The sequence below is a fragment of the Macaca fascicularis genome, chromosome 7 (genome assembly GCF_037993035.2).
Source record: "Macaca fascicularis isolate 582-1 chromosome 7, T2T-MFA8v1.1".
Classification (NCBI taxonomy): domain Eukaryota; kingdom Metazoa; phylum Chordata; class Mammalia; order Primates; family Cercopithecidae; genus Macaca; species Macaca fascicularis.
In genome coordinates this window covers 48706229-48723157 of record NC_088381.1, presented here as the reverse complement: position 1 = coordinate 48723157, position 16929 = coordinate 48706229, and the positions used below count along the sequence as shown (strand labels likewise).

The 16929-nt window shown below is 36.0% G+C and overlaps 1 protein-coding gene across 30 annotated transcripts in view; it reads left to right on the top strand.

The window, feature by feature from the left end:
• Positions 1-16929, top strand: part of MYO9A (myosin IXA) — a 306446-nt gene that overhangs the window by 226582 nt on the left and 62935 nt on the right. For all 30 annotated transcript variants that reach the window (XM_073996176.1, XM_073996166.1, XM_073996163.1 and 27 more), the window contains 6 exons: positions 2950-3062; positions 7217-7359; positions 10703-10926; positions 11423-11539; positions 12989-13180; positions 15731-15778. In XM_073996176.1, coding sequence (XP_073852277.1) covers positions 2950-3062; positions 7217-7359; positions 10703-10926; positions 11423-11539; positions 12989-13180; positions 15731-15778 — 837 coding nt within the window. The remainder of the gene's footprint in view (positions 1-2949; positions 3063-7216; positions 7360-10702; positions 10927-11422; positions 11540-12988; positions 13181-15730; positions 15779-16929) is intronic.

Here is a 16929-nt window from a genome sequence, read left to right as displayed (position 1 = left end):
TCTCTTTTTATTTATCTTGAGAATATTCCATGTTCTAACATTATCTGATATTGTGAAGATGAAGATGTATTATGTCTAAATAAAATCTACTGCTATCTCACAATCCAGATATTTTCTGGATTTTAAATGGATTTGATTTTCTAGGTACATGGAGTTTTAAAAACTGGATTTTTTTTTCTGAACAAACTGATTTTATTACTCTGAAGTGTGTCATTAAATCTTGGAAGAAATTGCTGTATGACCTTTCTAATTGTGAAGTAACTCAATCTAATGGGATAAAGACTTTCACAAATGAATTGAAGGAGATTTCATAAGCATTACCTGTTGAGTTTTTAAATTATTAATCAGTTGTTACCTGCTCTGGGAGGGGAAACAAGTGTAGTAGTTTCCCTCCTTAGTGACTTTGGTGTTTTTTAACCTCTTACTTCAAACTCTGCCGTTTGAATAACTGTTTAGTTTCTGTATGCTGCTCTCACTCCATTTTTATACACACCATGTTGGCATTTATTCAAGAAGAATGGCATGTTCTGCTAAACTTTTTTTTTTTAAGGTAACTTTTATATATTTTTTTAGTTTCTCCGTTTTCTGGATGGTAAGCGGGTTAGTAGAATCATTTCTATTCCTTATTTATAGGATTAGTATTAGAAACATTATACTTTTCTCTATACAGTTTTCTTTTATCATCCCCTAAATTTAAAGCAATCATCTCTATGGATATGACTCCTGAATAGCTCTCCAGAATTTCAATCTTTATTACTTCCAGCATAGTAAAATTAAATTTCTCATTATTCCCCCCAAACTGCTGTCACTTCTTATATTCCTGTTTCTGCTGTTCTCTGAGATACTCTCTAATCCTTATCTGTGTTGAATTTTCTTTCTCTCTGATGTCTATTCCAGGGACTGCCAGAAAAACCTGTTGATCAAACAAAGCTGTTTATTAGCTTATTACAGTAAGAAAAAACCCACTTTGACTGTATCTTAGTAATATCTCACAAGGGAGAAGTCAGGAGAGGATATTCATAAAGTTTTAGGACCTGGGCTAGGTGATTTTGAGGTCGGTCTTGCATGTAGAAAACTGGTTGTTATTGAACAAAGTTTATTACGTAAGAGTTTTGGATTGTCAGCCTTAAGACAGCAGCCACACTGTTGACTATACACTTAGTATTCATATGTGTATTTTATTCCTCTAAAAAAAGGACTAGTTTATAGCATTGAACTATCTGTTCTTTGAAGATTTGGCAGAATTTTCTATGAAACCACCTGGGAGTGATACTTTTTTGTGGTGTAGTTCCTTGATAAGTTTTTCTTTTTTTCTTCTAGGGAAATTTGTCTTTTTTAAACCTTTTATCTAACAGGGTCAATTTTGGTGAACACTTTTTTCTTATAAAATTATCAATTTCATCTAACTTTTCAATTTATTTGCATAGAGGTCTGGAAAATAAGAGCTGAGCACAGAGGCATGTGCCTGTAGTCCCAGCTACTCAGAAGGCCGAGGCAGGAGGATAACTGGAGCCCAGGAGTGCAAGGATGCAGTGAGCTGTGATCGTATCACTGCACTCCAGTCTGGGCAACAGAGCGAGACCCTGTCTCTTAAAAAAAAAAAATAGATTTGTTAGACCCAAACAGTACTCAGTCTAAGGCTAATTATTCTTGACTATTGAGGTGAGATCCTCTGTACACTTTGCCCAGTGCCCTGGGAATCATAAAGTTATGTCCTCTGGCTCTTGGGCATAGACACTATTACTGACCTTTTGTGAGTGATGGGCTCAATTACCTTTAATCCTTTGAAGTGATCTTTTTCCTGGTCTTGGGTTGTTTTCTCATACAAAGTGTTGATTAGTACTCAAGCTGAATATTCAATGTGGACCTTCGGTAGATCTCTAGAGTTCTGTCTTTGTGCTTCTCACTCCTCTCCAGTACTCTGTCTTTTGGTCTCTAGTCATCATGTTCACTTTCAGCTTCATGTGTTCCACTCAGAGTCTGTCAAGTTTCACCTGGTTTCCCTCTCTCTGCATCACGGCCTAGAAACTCTCAAGGCAGTAAGATGGGACAAGTGTAGGACATACTTCCTTTTTTCCCCATCTGTCAGGGATATCTGTCCATTGTTTTAAACATTGCGGTTTCATATTATTTTGTCTGGGTTTTTTGTTGGTTTCATGTAAGAGGGTAGACCAGATCCCTATTACTTCATCTTTGCCAACTTAGGGTATTTCCTCTTTCTGTTAATAAGGCCATAGTCACACAGTCCAAAAGACTAAAGAAAGAATATTATAACTACAGAAAAATGAAATATTAGGAAATGACTTGAACAGATAACAAGAAATTCTCTCCTCAGGACAGGATTGTCTTTAGAGGGACACATTTTAAACAAATGGAACAAGAACTGCCAATTAAAAATCAGGTCACAGTTTGATAGCCTTATAAGTTGTTTATAATTTAGACCATTAATGATGGTAATGAGCCTTTATTCTTTCGTCTTTTGGCTCTTTAAAAATCATTGTATATTCCATCTCTTTTAAATTATTGATTAGATACATGAAGAATTTATAATAGCAAATTAAGCCATAAAAGTAATAGCCACCTTTTGGGATAAATAAAAGGAGATTTGAAAAACAATAGTTAGCCCTCTAGATTTATTAGATCCTGCATCTTTTCTCTATATCTTTAAATGGTTTTTACTTTCTTGCCTCTCCAGTTGAGATTCCTTTTTAAATTGTCAGAAAATATGAACCGGTAGATCCTGTTTATTTCATTGACCAAGTCCTCTTTATTTCAGATTACTTTATATAAAGTTTTCAGTAGGCTCTATTATTTCAATGAATCTCTGAATAATATGAATGTTTTTGTGTGTTTTTAAATAGCTCAAGTAATTCTGTAACCTGAATTTTAATTACAGTGCTATCATATATTTACTTGGCATTAAATCTTTCACATATGTAATTATTACAGACATCACAGCGATTTTCATCAGTTGATGAACAAGCAAAGCTTCATAAGACTATGTCTCAAGGAGAGATTACCAAGTTGGCAGTGAGACAGAAGGCTTCAGATTCAGATATAAGGTATAAAGTATACATAGAGTTAATGGGGTAATATAATTTTATTTGATAATTGACTATAGTTAAGTACTGAGCTTTTTTAAAAAACTGGAATTGATAGGCCACTTTTGAAATTAAGCTTATTTACCAATTTTTCAAGAAATGGTAAGTACCTACTGTTTATAGGCACATAGTAGTTCAGATACGTATTGAAGAGAAGAGAAGAAAAATTTCCCTCAACCCTCAAAAGTTCATGGTTGGGACAGAATCCTGTAACAAAAGACAGATTAACAAGAGAAAAATACGCAAGTTAGTGCATATAGTACATGCACATCATACAGAGGAAAAGTAACTCAAAACAGTGGTTTAGGAATCTGACTTATATATTGTCTTCAACAATGAACAATAAATTTTAGAGAAGTGACAAGACAAAGATAAGCAGTTTCAGGCTTCCAAAGGTGACAAAACTGTGGGAAGGTAAATTTATGGGGAAACTAATGGAGTAAAGTTAGTAGATTCCTCTGATGTCATTTCTAGCTGATAAAGGTCTACACTGTCTCCAGTGATTAACTTCCGTCCTTGTTGGTAGAGAGGGAAGAAAGAACACCTTTACAAATTTATATCCTGCTTTTAGGGGAACAGTAGGGTAGAGAGCTTTTCTGCACCTACTTCTTAATTGCCTTTAGCTTAAAAATATTTATCTCAGAGAGGAATACTTTGGGGTGGCACATACTGGTTCCTTTCAATATAATGAGCTTTATCTCCCTCTATACTTAGCAGTATGATTTGGGGAAAGTCTCCAAATCGTTATATGACTTATGGTATTTTGTTGTAAAAGAGGCTGAGACTAAATAAGATTTAGTGTTACTTAGATGAGACTAAATAGATGCAAGCTTTGGACTTGGATTCTGTTCTGAGGTAAGTATTTTAGAAATGGAACTGAAAAGAACTTTCAGGAGATAATTCTTTTCTCTTTAAGAGAGCTTATGGAATTTTTATTTTTCAAATAAATATCTTTGTCCCTCATTATGTTGTATAAGCATTTGGGCCTCACTGAAAACTTACAAGATTATGTTGAAATTTTTCTGGTTCATAACCATATTAAAGACCACTTTTTCACTGACTGTAGAGGTATAATTTAAGGTAACCCAAATCCAGAGCAAATAATACTAGAAATCAAATATTGAGAAATAAGATATAACACAGTAGAAGAACATACATCTGGAAATAATAGATTATGTATATTTAATTTCCACATCCTCCCCTACAATTACTAAAATGACAAAATCTACAAAGGACTGTTCTCCCCTTCAAAAAAACTCAGAAGTGAAGACAACTGCAGTAAAACTATGGAATCCAAAAAATAAATGGACTTTAAATTTTAAATATGTTAATACATACGAGAAAGCCAAATCCTAATCCAGCTGAGTAAAGCTGAGAAAGATACATCTAACTGGTTGACCTTCCCTAATTATAGCAGAACAAGAAATTTATTATCTGGAAAGTATAAAACAGAGTATCTCTGGATCTGGAGTTTACTAGGTAAAATTGAGGGCTGGGGCACATATTTGGAACATAGGGATTTAATGACTGTTTACATACAGAATGTTAAGATTTCCCAGCCTTCTTCATTTCCCATACCCTCTGAGCAAATGGTTCAAAGAGTTTACTATCAGGAGCTCTCCCTGCAAAGTCAACCAACCAGATAACCCTATAAGGAAGACCATATTTTAGCAGCCCCACCAAGGCACATTAGAGCTTCCAAGCAGCTTTTTTTTTTTTTTTTTTTTAACCCTACTTTAAATATTAATCACATACCACTGATCACCATACATTTGAGGAAATACCTTATATTGAAACCAAAACTAACAGATAAAATACAACTTGGAAGAAATCAACTATGCAGGGAATAGAACACTTCAAGATAGACAACTATAACTATCAACAGACCTTCTGCACAACAGATACAATTGTATTCATGAAACCAAATGGTGCGTGAAAGAGAAACATCCATAATAAAAAGGGCTTTTGAAAATTAAAAATATGATAATGTAAAGGAGCAACTCAAGAATCAGAAGGAAAGTTGAGGACATGTCTCAGAACGTTGAGCAAAAAATGAAGAAATGGAAGAGATGGGAATATTAGAAGCTCCATTCAGGAGATCCAGTGACCCAATGGTAGGAACTTTGGAAAGATAGAACCAAGAAAATGGAGGATAAATTATTAATAAAATAATTCAGCCAAATTTTACGGAACTGAAGGACATGATTTTCCAGATTCGAAGATGCCACTGAGTGCCCAACGTAATGAATGAAAACAGACCCATACCAAAAGACATGTTATGAAACAAAAGAGACAAAAGGAATCTCTGTTATGATGAAAGTAGCTTTTCAAATAACAACTGCACAGCAAGCAATGAGGGAAACCACTCCAAATTGGAGCAAGTTAGAAGGCTCTGGGAGAGATTTTTTTCCATAAGATGAAACTGAGAAAGTACCTAATATATTTGAATGTATTGAGAGTTGATAGAAATGGGGAAACACGTGGAGGTGAATTGTATATAGAAAATGAGCAAATGAAAAATCAGTTTTCATGAGCAAATTTTAAAAATCCTCTAGAATAAAGTAGATCGTTTAGGGAATTACATCCCTCAACTGTGAATATTATTTACATAATAAAAATAAATACTGAATATTATTAAAAGTAAATACTGAATATTGATCTAACTAAAATTACAGTATAATTCTTTCGGGAGCACATGTTTGTGGTGGGGTTAGGACTGGAATGGTGGAACATGCCTAATCCTTATCTGTGGCCATGAGTATGATAGTTACAGAAGCACGTTAAATATCAGAAGAATTAGTTAAAGCAATTCAAAAGTGTTGCCTCTAGGGAGCAGCAAATGGGGTGAGCATGGCGGAGAGATACTGTTGTTTTTAGTAAGTCATGTAGAACAATTTCTCTTTTTAATGTATAAATGTATGAGTTTAGTAATAAGCTTTTTTTAAAAAAATTAAAAAAGGAAAAGAAGAAGGAAGAAAGAAAGAGCATGGGCTTCAAAACCAGATAGACTTGATTTTAACTTCCATCTCCATCGGACCTCTAAGCCTTAGTTTGCTCATGTGTAAAGTAAGGATAATAATACCTGTTTATCACAGTAGTTGTGAAAATTAGAAATATCATATGTAAGGCATAGTGCTTGTCACCTAGTACATACTCAAAAATTTTTAATTGAATGAACAGACAAATAAACAGATAAATTAATATACAAATAAACCTACAACTATGAGGTCAGTAACTACATGCCATTGTTATTGCAAGGTACTTCTTTGATGTATATTATGAAAGAGTATATAAGCACTAAGAAGAGGCAATACAATATAATAGATGTGGTTCTGAATTTTTCACTCACTGTGAAACTTTCGGAAAGTTACCTAATATTTAAGTCTCCAGTTTTTCATCTGTATCATATTTATACTAGTTTGTTAAAAGCAAAGTTGTTACTATCACCTGGTCTTTAAGGAAAAAGAAAAAAGAAAAATTGATATTATAATTAAATTTTGTAAGCACTGTGCCTGGAGCATGATACAAGTTCAAATAAGTGACTGTTATTAATAATACTAATAACTCATGAATATAAAATAGTGACATTAAAGCTTTTATTATGTACTGGTGAGTGGAAAGATTTAAAATTCTGTGTGCATCATAACAGTGATGTAAAACTAATGTTTTTTAGAGTGGTAGGATTATTAGTGATTTCTTTAAAAAGTATTTTCTTTGTTGTTAAATTGTGTATATACTGAATCCAAGCTGGATGGGGGACAAGAATGAAAAGAAACCAGTTTGGGAATTAGAAAACTTGAGTTAGAATTCTAGCTCCACTGCTTTGTGGCTGTTTTATTTTAGAAAAATTATTTAACTTCTCTGGGTTTTGTTATTTCTATATTCAAGATGTTTCCTCATCTGAATATAGAAATAACAAAACCCAGAGAAGTTAAATAATTTTTCATCTTCCAGGTGAAGTTTAAATGCAAAAATAAAGATAAATATACTTAATTTAAATGTGAAGCTTAAATGAGCTAATATACATAGAAGGTTTGTAAAGCTTAAAGTGATATATACAAATACTACCACTGAGATATTCTAATTTCCATTTTTACCTTTATTTCTTTAAACAGACCTCAAAGAGCTAAGATGAGATTCTGGGCCAAAGGGAAACAAGGGGAGAAGAAGACGACTAGAGTGAAGCCTACTACTCAGTCAGAGGTTTCGCCAGTCTTCACAGGCGCAGATGTGATTCCAGCTCATCAGTTTCCAGATGGTAAAAGTGACGAAAGAGTGGAGCTTATGTTCTTAATTTCTGTTCACTCTTTCCGAAAGTTTGCTGTTCCTGTAGTATTTATAATGTCAATTCTGTTGGCTGGATGTTCTAATGAGATAGGACCAGCATTGTTAAATCCTTCCTTAACTAAAAAATAAAGTTACATTTTTCCTACAATAGAAGTTCCCAAAAAATGTGTCACAAAACAATGAAGCAGCAACCACCTCAAAAATGACTGTGTATCATAGGTTAGTCTTAGTTTTCTAAACTGTAAAAATGTAGCCATTATTCATTCATTTAACCTATGTATTACTGGTTATAGCTAATAGCAGCTAATATTTGAGTGCTTACTGCATGCAACGCACTGTAGTAAGCATGTTATGGTTATTAAGTCAGTTGCTCCTGACAACAGTTTTTTGAGAGTTGGTATACTTATTATTCCCAATTTATGGATGAGAAAACTCAGGCACAGGAAGTTTTTTTATTAGGCCAGGCACAATGGTTCACACCTGTAATCCCAGCACTTTGGGAGACTGAGGTGGGCAGATCACATGAGTCCAGGAATTCAACACCAGCCTGAGCACATAGTGAAACCCCATCTCTACAAAAAATATAAAATTTAGCCAGGCATGGAGGCGTGTGCCTGTAGTCCCAGCTACTTGGGAGGCTGAGGTAGGAGGATCACTTGAGTCTGGGAAGTTGAGGCTACAGTGAGCTGTGACCACACCACTGCACTTCAGCCTGGGAGACAGAGTGAGACCCTGTCTCAAATAAATAAATAAAAAAGAAAAGTTATTTATGTATGTACATATGGTAACTGGAAGAGCTAAGAGTTGAATCCAGGCAGTCCTGCTCCAGAGTCCACAGTCTTAACCACTGTGTTGTATATTAAGTACTTGCTATATTTCAGTATCTAGCAGATGCCTGGCACTTTATAATAGCTCTTATTTTTCAATTTTAGAGACAAGGTCTCACTGTGTTGCTTAGGCTGGAGTGGTGTGATCATAGCTCACTGTAATCTCTAACTTCTGGGCTCAATCTGTCCTCCCACCTCAGCCTCTCAGAGTGCTGGGATTACAGCCATCATCCACCATGCCCAGTCCCATAGCTCTTATTTTAACTTTCTGGGCATGCAGCATAACACATTTGAGAAGTACTCAACAGTTAGTTCATCTTTCAGAAAACTGACCTTTCTAAATGGGAAAATTACTTATTCTCCATGTTATCCTAATGTTAGAAGATTACCCCTTCTTCTCAAGCCCTTTTCTCAGGTATGCCTGAGAGTTGTTAGCTACTATGTAAAGATACCAACTATCTTCAACAGGGATATACATCCAAGGTGGGTATATGGTAATGTGGGTGAAATACTAGCATTGACTAAAATAGAAAGAGGTCCTCGGAAGAAAGTCTAAGGCAGGATAGAACAGACCCAGTTAAAATAAGAAACCAAAATCTTCCCATATCTGGGATAAAATAGAGAAACAAGGAGGAAAAATCATCAAGCTTCCCAGAGGGATGGATGGGCTTGAGCTCTCTATGCCAGAGGAAAAAATGGTGGAAAGGTAGTTAGACCCCTGTTTTTGTATCTTACGGCTTTGCTTCTACCAGTTGACAAATGGATGTGGATAAAACCAATAACAAGTTAAATGAATACTACAGGTTTGGGAAACAGAATTCCCTGCTATTGAGTGACTAAGGTGATCAATTTCATCTGGTTGACAGTCATCATTCGAAGTTTTTTATTTCCCACAATTATATATTCTTTGCTGCTCATTCTTGAGAAAGAAGTATAAACTCTAATTGAAAATTCATATTATAAGCAAACTTTGTTGTGTGTTTGCTTCATAATGACACATGTATAAAAGTTAGGATTATAGCTTTTTATTTGTATTTGGAAAAAATGTATTAAGGTAGCCCTTGTTTTTAATGCTAATATGGGATTATGGATAATTTCTTTAATAAATGTTTATTTTATTAATAAAGATCCTGACTTTGCTAAATAAAATAATTAGATACTTAATATATCTAAGCTGTATAACAGAATTAAAATCAGTTGATATATGTTTGAATATAGTTGTATCCTATATCTTTATATTCTTTACTCTCATGTCATAGTTGAGATTGGGTTTGTCTCAATTCCTGCCTGAGGTGGTATTTAGCATGTAGGAGGCTACTTTTTTCCTTTATTGTCAAAGTTAGTTTAGATGGAATCAGGATATACCATTGGACAGAAGGTAAAGAGCATACACGTTGGGAAGACAAGCATGTGAAATGAGAGGAGGCCAACATTCTCATCAAGCTCCAGATAGGACTTTGGCAAATCTGGTCTAGTTCTAAATTGTAATGGGCTACATGGAATCTAATTTCTCCGTTGTAAACATTTGCAGAGAAAAATTGTAGAGAAAATAAATTGACAGTTATGTGGGGGATGTTTAAGAAAATCCTAAATGCTGAAGACACCCAAGCAGAAGTAAGCCAGTTGAGTTACTTGACTCCCTAACAGGTTGCCAGCAATCACCAAATGTTTTCACAGAAGTATTCAGGACTTTAGACTGTAGTAAAGAAATAATAATAATTATCAAACTCCACTAGTTTGTTGGACTTGTATATAGCTACACATGTTGTTTCAAACGTGTAGCAAAGCTATGACTTTGTTAACAGTGAGTATTTAATATGCTAGTATGGTTGTATATTCTCTTCTTTTCTTTGGGACTGAGGTCTTTGGGATCTAACTTGGTGTCCTGCAAAGCATTTCTATCCAGGTTTTTAATATCAGACCTCAGCTTCTTGGGAGATAGGATATCATTTCCCTTCGAAAAATGGTAATTTTTAGGCCGGGCGCGGTGGCTCAAGCCTGTAATCCCAGCACTTTGGGAGGCTGAGACGGGCGGATCACGAGGTCAGGAGATCGAGACCATCCTGACTAACACGGTGAAACCCCATCTCTACTAAAAAATACAAAAAACTAGCCGGGCGTGGTGGCGGGCGCCTGTAGTCCCAGCTACTCGGGAGGCTGAGGCAGGAGAATGGCGTCAACCCGGGAGGCGGAGCTTGCAGTGAGCTGAGATCCGGCCACTGCACTCCAGCCTGAACGGCAGAGCGAGACTCCGTCTCAAAAAAAAAAAAAAGAAAAATGGTAATTTTTAAATACATTTTCTGTACAAATGTGTCATCTGGATTTATTGCGTAGCTGCCTGACTTCACACATTAATGTTACTTTGCTTTTCATATATTTGCATGTTTCCTTCAGTGACTTACTAAAGGAACCTTAAAAAGAAGGATGTGAAGATTATCAATATATTTACTAAATGTGTCCTTTCGGGTCTTCCATCTTGAATTGTAGAATTAGCTCAATATCACCCAACACCTCCTTTGAGCCCAGAACTGCCTGGCAGTTGCCGGAAGGAGTTCAAAGAGAACAAAGAACCTTCTCCAAAGGCTAAGCGCAAGCGAAGTGTGAAGATTAGCAACGTGGCTTTGGATTCTATGCATTGGCAAAATGACTCTGTCCAGATCATAGCAAGTGTCAGTGATTTAAAAAGCATGGATGAATTTCTTCTGAAAAAGGTACACTTTATTTGCCAAGTTAGGCCCCTTAGCAGCTCTGTCTATGGAATACTTGTGTATATCAGGATATATCCTCTAGATATCAAAATTGCATAGGCTTCCATGCTTTAGATGGTCTGTTCTTTACCAGAAAGGTGCAAATAATAGGATATGCATTAGTCAGACAGGGTAGACAGGATTTAAGGTTGTAGGCTTTAGTAGTGACTTTAATTTTACTAAAATTGTCCCATTTCATATGGGAAGGTGCAACTTGTTGCACGTGAGAGTTTTCTTGTAACAGAACTATAGAATCATACAATGTTAGAAGGGACCTTAGAAATCATGGAGTAGTAATTATAGTTTGACTATCTAGTCATACTTTTACCTGAGTCCTATAATAGCCTGTGACTTGCACTTTGAGGACAGTCATTGTGGAAGAGACAATACATGGCTACTGTTGTATTTACTTCTTTTCAATTAGTTGATTGTATACCAAAACTGGTTTTGTGGTTCCCAGATGAATGACCTAGATAATGAAGACAGCAAGAAGGATACACTAGTGGATGTTGTATTTAAAAAAGCCCTGAAGGAATTTCGGCAGAATATCTTCAGCTTTTATTCATCTGCATTGGCGGTGAGTTGGACTATGTTAGGAGATATTTAGTAGTTCAGCATATGAAAAATTTGACAGTGCTGTAGAAGATAATACAAAAGCCATGATTCACAAGAGATTTCTCCAGTTCCTTGTTTTTGTTTTAGGGATAGACAAGGAAAAACATACTGAATGGTTTCAGATTAAAAGCTTACTTGAATTTCCTTGAGTAGCTTTTTCCCACCTTACAGCTGTTTTTTTTCGTCTTTTAAGGTACTGACTTCAGATGTCCTGGGTATGATTCTGTTTTCCCTGTGACTTTTCATAATCCTTTTAGCTGTATTGCTAGGCTATAATGTCTAATTTTCCTGTGTGAGGAATGCATTATATGTTTTCTTTTAATGGAATTAGGGCAGTTAGTTTATGGTCACTGATTTCTACTTATCAGTTTATATCACTTTGAAATTTACCTTATACTTTCACATGATATTGGTCATGTTTTAGAACATTTATTTTTGGTGTGTGCAATTAATGCTTTGGTCTAGAGAAGCATTCGTGTTTATGAATTATCATATTCTGTAAAATAATTCATATTTTATTGGCTTTTCATTGTTCAGTATATTAATTCACTGTGAAGAGAAAAATCAGGAAAACTTCTAAATTTATACTCTACTTGGCTGGGCACAGTGGCTCAAGCCTGTAATCCCAGCACTTTGGGTGGCTGAGGCGGGTGGATCATGAGGTCAGGAGTTCGAGACCAGCCTGGGCAATATGGTGAAACTCCGTCTCTACTGAAAATACAAAAATTAGCTGGGTATGGTGGTGTACACCTGTAATCCCAGCTACTGGGGAGGCTGAGGCAGGAGAATGGATTGAATCTATTCAGTGGCTTGAGGTGGAGGTTACAGTGAGCCAAGATCATGCCACTGGACTCCAACCTGGGTGACAGAGCAAGACTCTGTCTCAAAAAAAAAAAAAAAAATTCCGGATCTTATTTAAATAAAAGAAATTCTATTTCAGTTTCTTGCAAATAATATGATGTTACTCTGGGCATGTCACTCTTCTTTGGAAAAATAAATTGGTCACTTAATATATCCTTAGGCAACAATTCAAGTATTCATTCTTTCAATTTTAGAGTAGAACCATCTAAACAAGGTTCATTTCTGGGGAGGTAAGTAATTAAGAGGGATGCAAATAACCTTTATAGCTACATAAAATTAAAAAGTCACATTTAGAAGAGAAATTCTCGAGACTTCCTCAAATTATTACAGTTCGGTTTTTTACTAAAATTTAGCATGTTTTATTCTGCATTCATCCCATACTAGAATGGGAGTTTACAAATGCCACAGGATCTCATGGGCATGCTCATTAGAAATTGTATCAGGATCCTCATCTTTATTCTAAATACTACCCCATTACAAGTGTAACCGTTCCTCTATATTGAAAGAGTTTCTTTATAAAACCATACGTTTCTTTTCTTATTGCTTATAGATGGATGATGGGAAAAGCATACGGTATAAAGACCTCTATGCACTATTTGAACAGATTCTGGAAAAGACAATGAGGCTGGAGCAGCGGGATTCACTGGGTGAATCTCCAGTGAGAGTTTGGGTCAACACTTTTAAAGTGTTTTTAGATGAATATATGAATGAATTCAAGACTTCAGATTACACAGCTACAAAGGTAAATGTGATATATTTTGATCACTAAAAGGATTTAATTATGAATTCTTTTTAAGAGCATTTGAGACATCTTGTATTTGAGAAAAACATTACAGGGAACATGTCAGCTTAGCGCCACTTTAGATCCTCCAAACTTAATTCTGTCTTACAATTTATCAGACCATATTTTCTAAACCATCTGCAATCAATACATTGTTCACTGAGTTAAAATATAGTGTTCTGCCCTCAAGATTATACTCTTAGCTTTAATAGGGATCGGGGTGGGGCGCTGGCTCGTGCCTGTAATCCTAGCACTTTGGGAGGCCTTGGTGGGCAGATAACTTGAAATTAGGAGCTCGAGACCAGCCTGGCCAACATGGCAAAAACCCGTCTCTAGTAAATACACAAAAGTTAGCTGGGCATGATGGCAGGCACCTGTAATTTCAGCTACTCAGGAGGCTGAAGCAGGAGAATCACTTGAACCCAGGAGGCAGAGGTTGTAGTTAGCCAAGGTTACGCCACTGCACTCCACCCTGGGTGGCAAAGCGAGACTCTGTCTCAAAAAAAAAAAAAAAAAAAAAAAAAAAAAAAAAAAAAAAGATCAGTATCTGAATTTACTTTTGAAAAATTATAGTTAAAGATGTAATTCATTGTATTACCCAGTGGCCTCTTTATAAAAACCTACAAATTATATTTATTCTTGAATTAAGTTTTAGGAAAATATGTGTTTTGGGAAGTCTATATAATAATAATAACCTTTTTATTTTGAGTGCCTATTATAGCCTGAGAATTGTACTCGGTGTTGTATATTTTATTTAATTCTTGCTTCAGCCTTATTAAATAATTTTTATAAAATCCATATTACAGAAGAGACATCAGGCTTAGACAAAGTTATCAATGTGTTTCTTTTCAGTACCCCAGATGAAATAATTAGATACCTATTCTCATCAAGAATACCATCAATATTTTGTATTATATTCCATTTTATTTTTAGTTATTCTACCTTATATGTATTTAGATTTCCAAAACCTCTTCAATCCCATTTTTGAAGTCAGATATAAAAAAGTTCTGGAAAGTTCTTCAGTTCCAGATCTAGGTTGAGGTATTTATTTTATACTGAAGAAGAGTCTTACTAGGCTTGTACTGCCTTTGTTTTTAAGTTAAAAGGTTGGGTTTAGATTGTTCTGTACTGGCTGGGCGCAGTGGCTCACGCCTGTAATCCCAGCACTTTGGGAGGCCTAGACGGGTGGATCACGAGGTCGGGAGTTCAAGATCAGCCTGGCCAACATGGTAAAACCCCGTCTCCACTGAAAACTACAAAAATTAGCCAAGCGTGGTGGCAGACACCTGTGGTTCCGGCTACTCGGGAGGCTGAGGCAGAAGAGTCGCTTGAACCCGGGAGGTGGAGGTTGCAGTGAGCCACGATCGTGTCACTGGACTTCAGCCTGGGTGACAAGGCGAGATTCTGTCTCAGAAAAAAAAAAAAAAAAAAAAAAAGATTGTTCTGTACTATGGTTATCAGGAAATGTCATATGTAAAAGAGTTTTTCCATGTCCCAAATGTTACCTTTTTGTATATATATTTAGCTCCATGGTAGTTTTCTAGAGCTAAAATATGGGAAGTAAAATCTTTAAAACAATCGGCTGAGCACAGTGGCTCACGCCTGTAATCCCAGCATTTTGGGAGGCTGAGGCGGGGGGATCACAAGGTCAGGAGTTCAAGATCAGACTGGCCAACATAGTGAAACCCTGTCCCTACTAAAAATACAAAAATTAGCCAGGTGTGGTGGTGCACACCTGTAGTCCCAGCTACTCGGGAGACTGAGGCAAGAGAATTGCTTGAACTCGGGAGGCAGAGGTTGTGGTGAGCCAAGATTGCACCACTGCCCTCCAGCCTGGGCAACAGAGCGAGACTCCGTCTCAAAAAAAAAAAACGAAAAGAAAAAAATCAGCTGGGCATGGTGGCTCAAGCTTGTAATCCCAGCACTTTGGGAGGCCAAGCAGGTGGATCATGAGGTCAGGGGTTTGAGACCAGCCGGGCCAACATGGTGAAAACTCATCTCTACAAAAAATATAAAAATAGCCAGGTGTGGTAGTGTGTGCCTGTAATCCCAGCTACTCGGGAGGCTGAGGCAGGAGAATCACCTGAATCTGGGAAGCAGAGAGCCTATACTGCACCATTGCACTCCAACCTGGGTGACAGAGCAAGACTCCGTCTCAAAAAAAAAAATCAATTAATGATCAATTAATTAATGATTAAATAATAAAATAATTTATTTATAAAATAATCATTTAAATTAATATGGTGGTGGCTTCTGGGCAGAACTGAGGTTTAAAAAAGAATAATCTCTAAAGTGTCCTTCCGTTCTGTTGCTGTTATTGGCAATTATGTTTTATCAGATTTTAAATTTTTTCTCACATTTGCTTATTAGCACTGCACAGTACCTCTTGAAGAATAAAGAAATAACTGTTGTGTTACCTGTTGAGCAAGTACCTCAACATTTGCAATGAAGTAAGAAAGTATGTTAGTCTTTGTTATCACAATTTCTGTATTTCTCCTGTCCCCCTGTCAGGTGCCAAAAACAGAAAGAAAGAAAAGAAGGAAAAAAGAAACGGATTTGGTAAGTTATAATCTGTTTTTTAAATTAAAAAAGTAATTTTCAGATCAGTTGTCTGAGGTATATCATACAATATTTATGTGGATATATTTATGAAATAAGTTTATCAGGTACCTAGGCAATAATCATATTTATACCTTTACAAAAATTTAGAATGATTAGATGTGACTGGACTTCTTATCAGTGATAGCTGGCCAGGCGCGGTAGCTCAAGCTTGTAATCCCAGCACTTTGGGAGGCTGAGGCAGGTGAATCACCTGAGGTCAGGAGTTCGAGACCAGCCTGGCCAACATGGTGAAACCCCATCTCTACTAAAAATACAAAAAAAAAAATTAGCCAGGTGTGGTTGTGGGTGCCTGTAATCCCAGCTACTCGGGAGGCTGAGACAGGAGAATCACTTGAACCCAGGAGGCAGAGGTTGCAGTGAGCCAAGATTGTGCCACTGCACTCCAGCCTGGGTGACAGAGTGAGACTCTGTCTCAAAAAAAGAAAGAGAAAAAAAAGTACAAGAGCTAAACACTGTATAGAAAGCTACTATTTGCATATGTTTTTAAAAATTTTAGTATCTGCAGTCACACACAGACATATACACACATATAAAATATCTGGGAGTATACTGATAGCAGTGATTATTTCTATGAAGAGGAACTAGACAGGTTGGATACAGAGATAGGAAAAATACTTATTTTGCTTTGTGTTCCTTTTGGTCAGGGGTTTATATTATATCCATTCAGAATGAAGTAATTTTTAAATTGACATATTTTACATATTTTAGGGGTACATATGAGTATTTGTTACATGAATAAAATGTATAATGATCAAGTCAGGGTATTTGGGGGAACATATCACCTTGAGCATCATTTCTGTGTGTTGGGAACATTTCAAGTCCTCTCTTCTGCCTACAGAATAATTTTTAATGAAAATTTTAATGAAAACAACTTTAATGTTAGAGTTTAGTAGAGGAAAATAATGTTTGTGTGATTTATAATTAGAGGAGTGTCTGTGAGAGAAGATGTTATTATCTGGGAATATTTGAGATAACATAGAATAAGGCCATATTATGAAACTAGGATGGACAAACCGTGAGTTGAGGTATTTTTTTTCCTTCCCCCCTTGGTTTTTTTTAAGTTAGTTGATTATTTACTTAATTTCTTA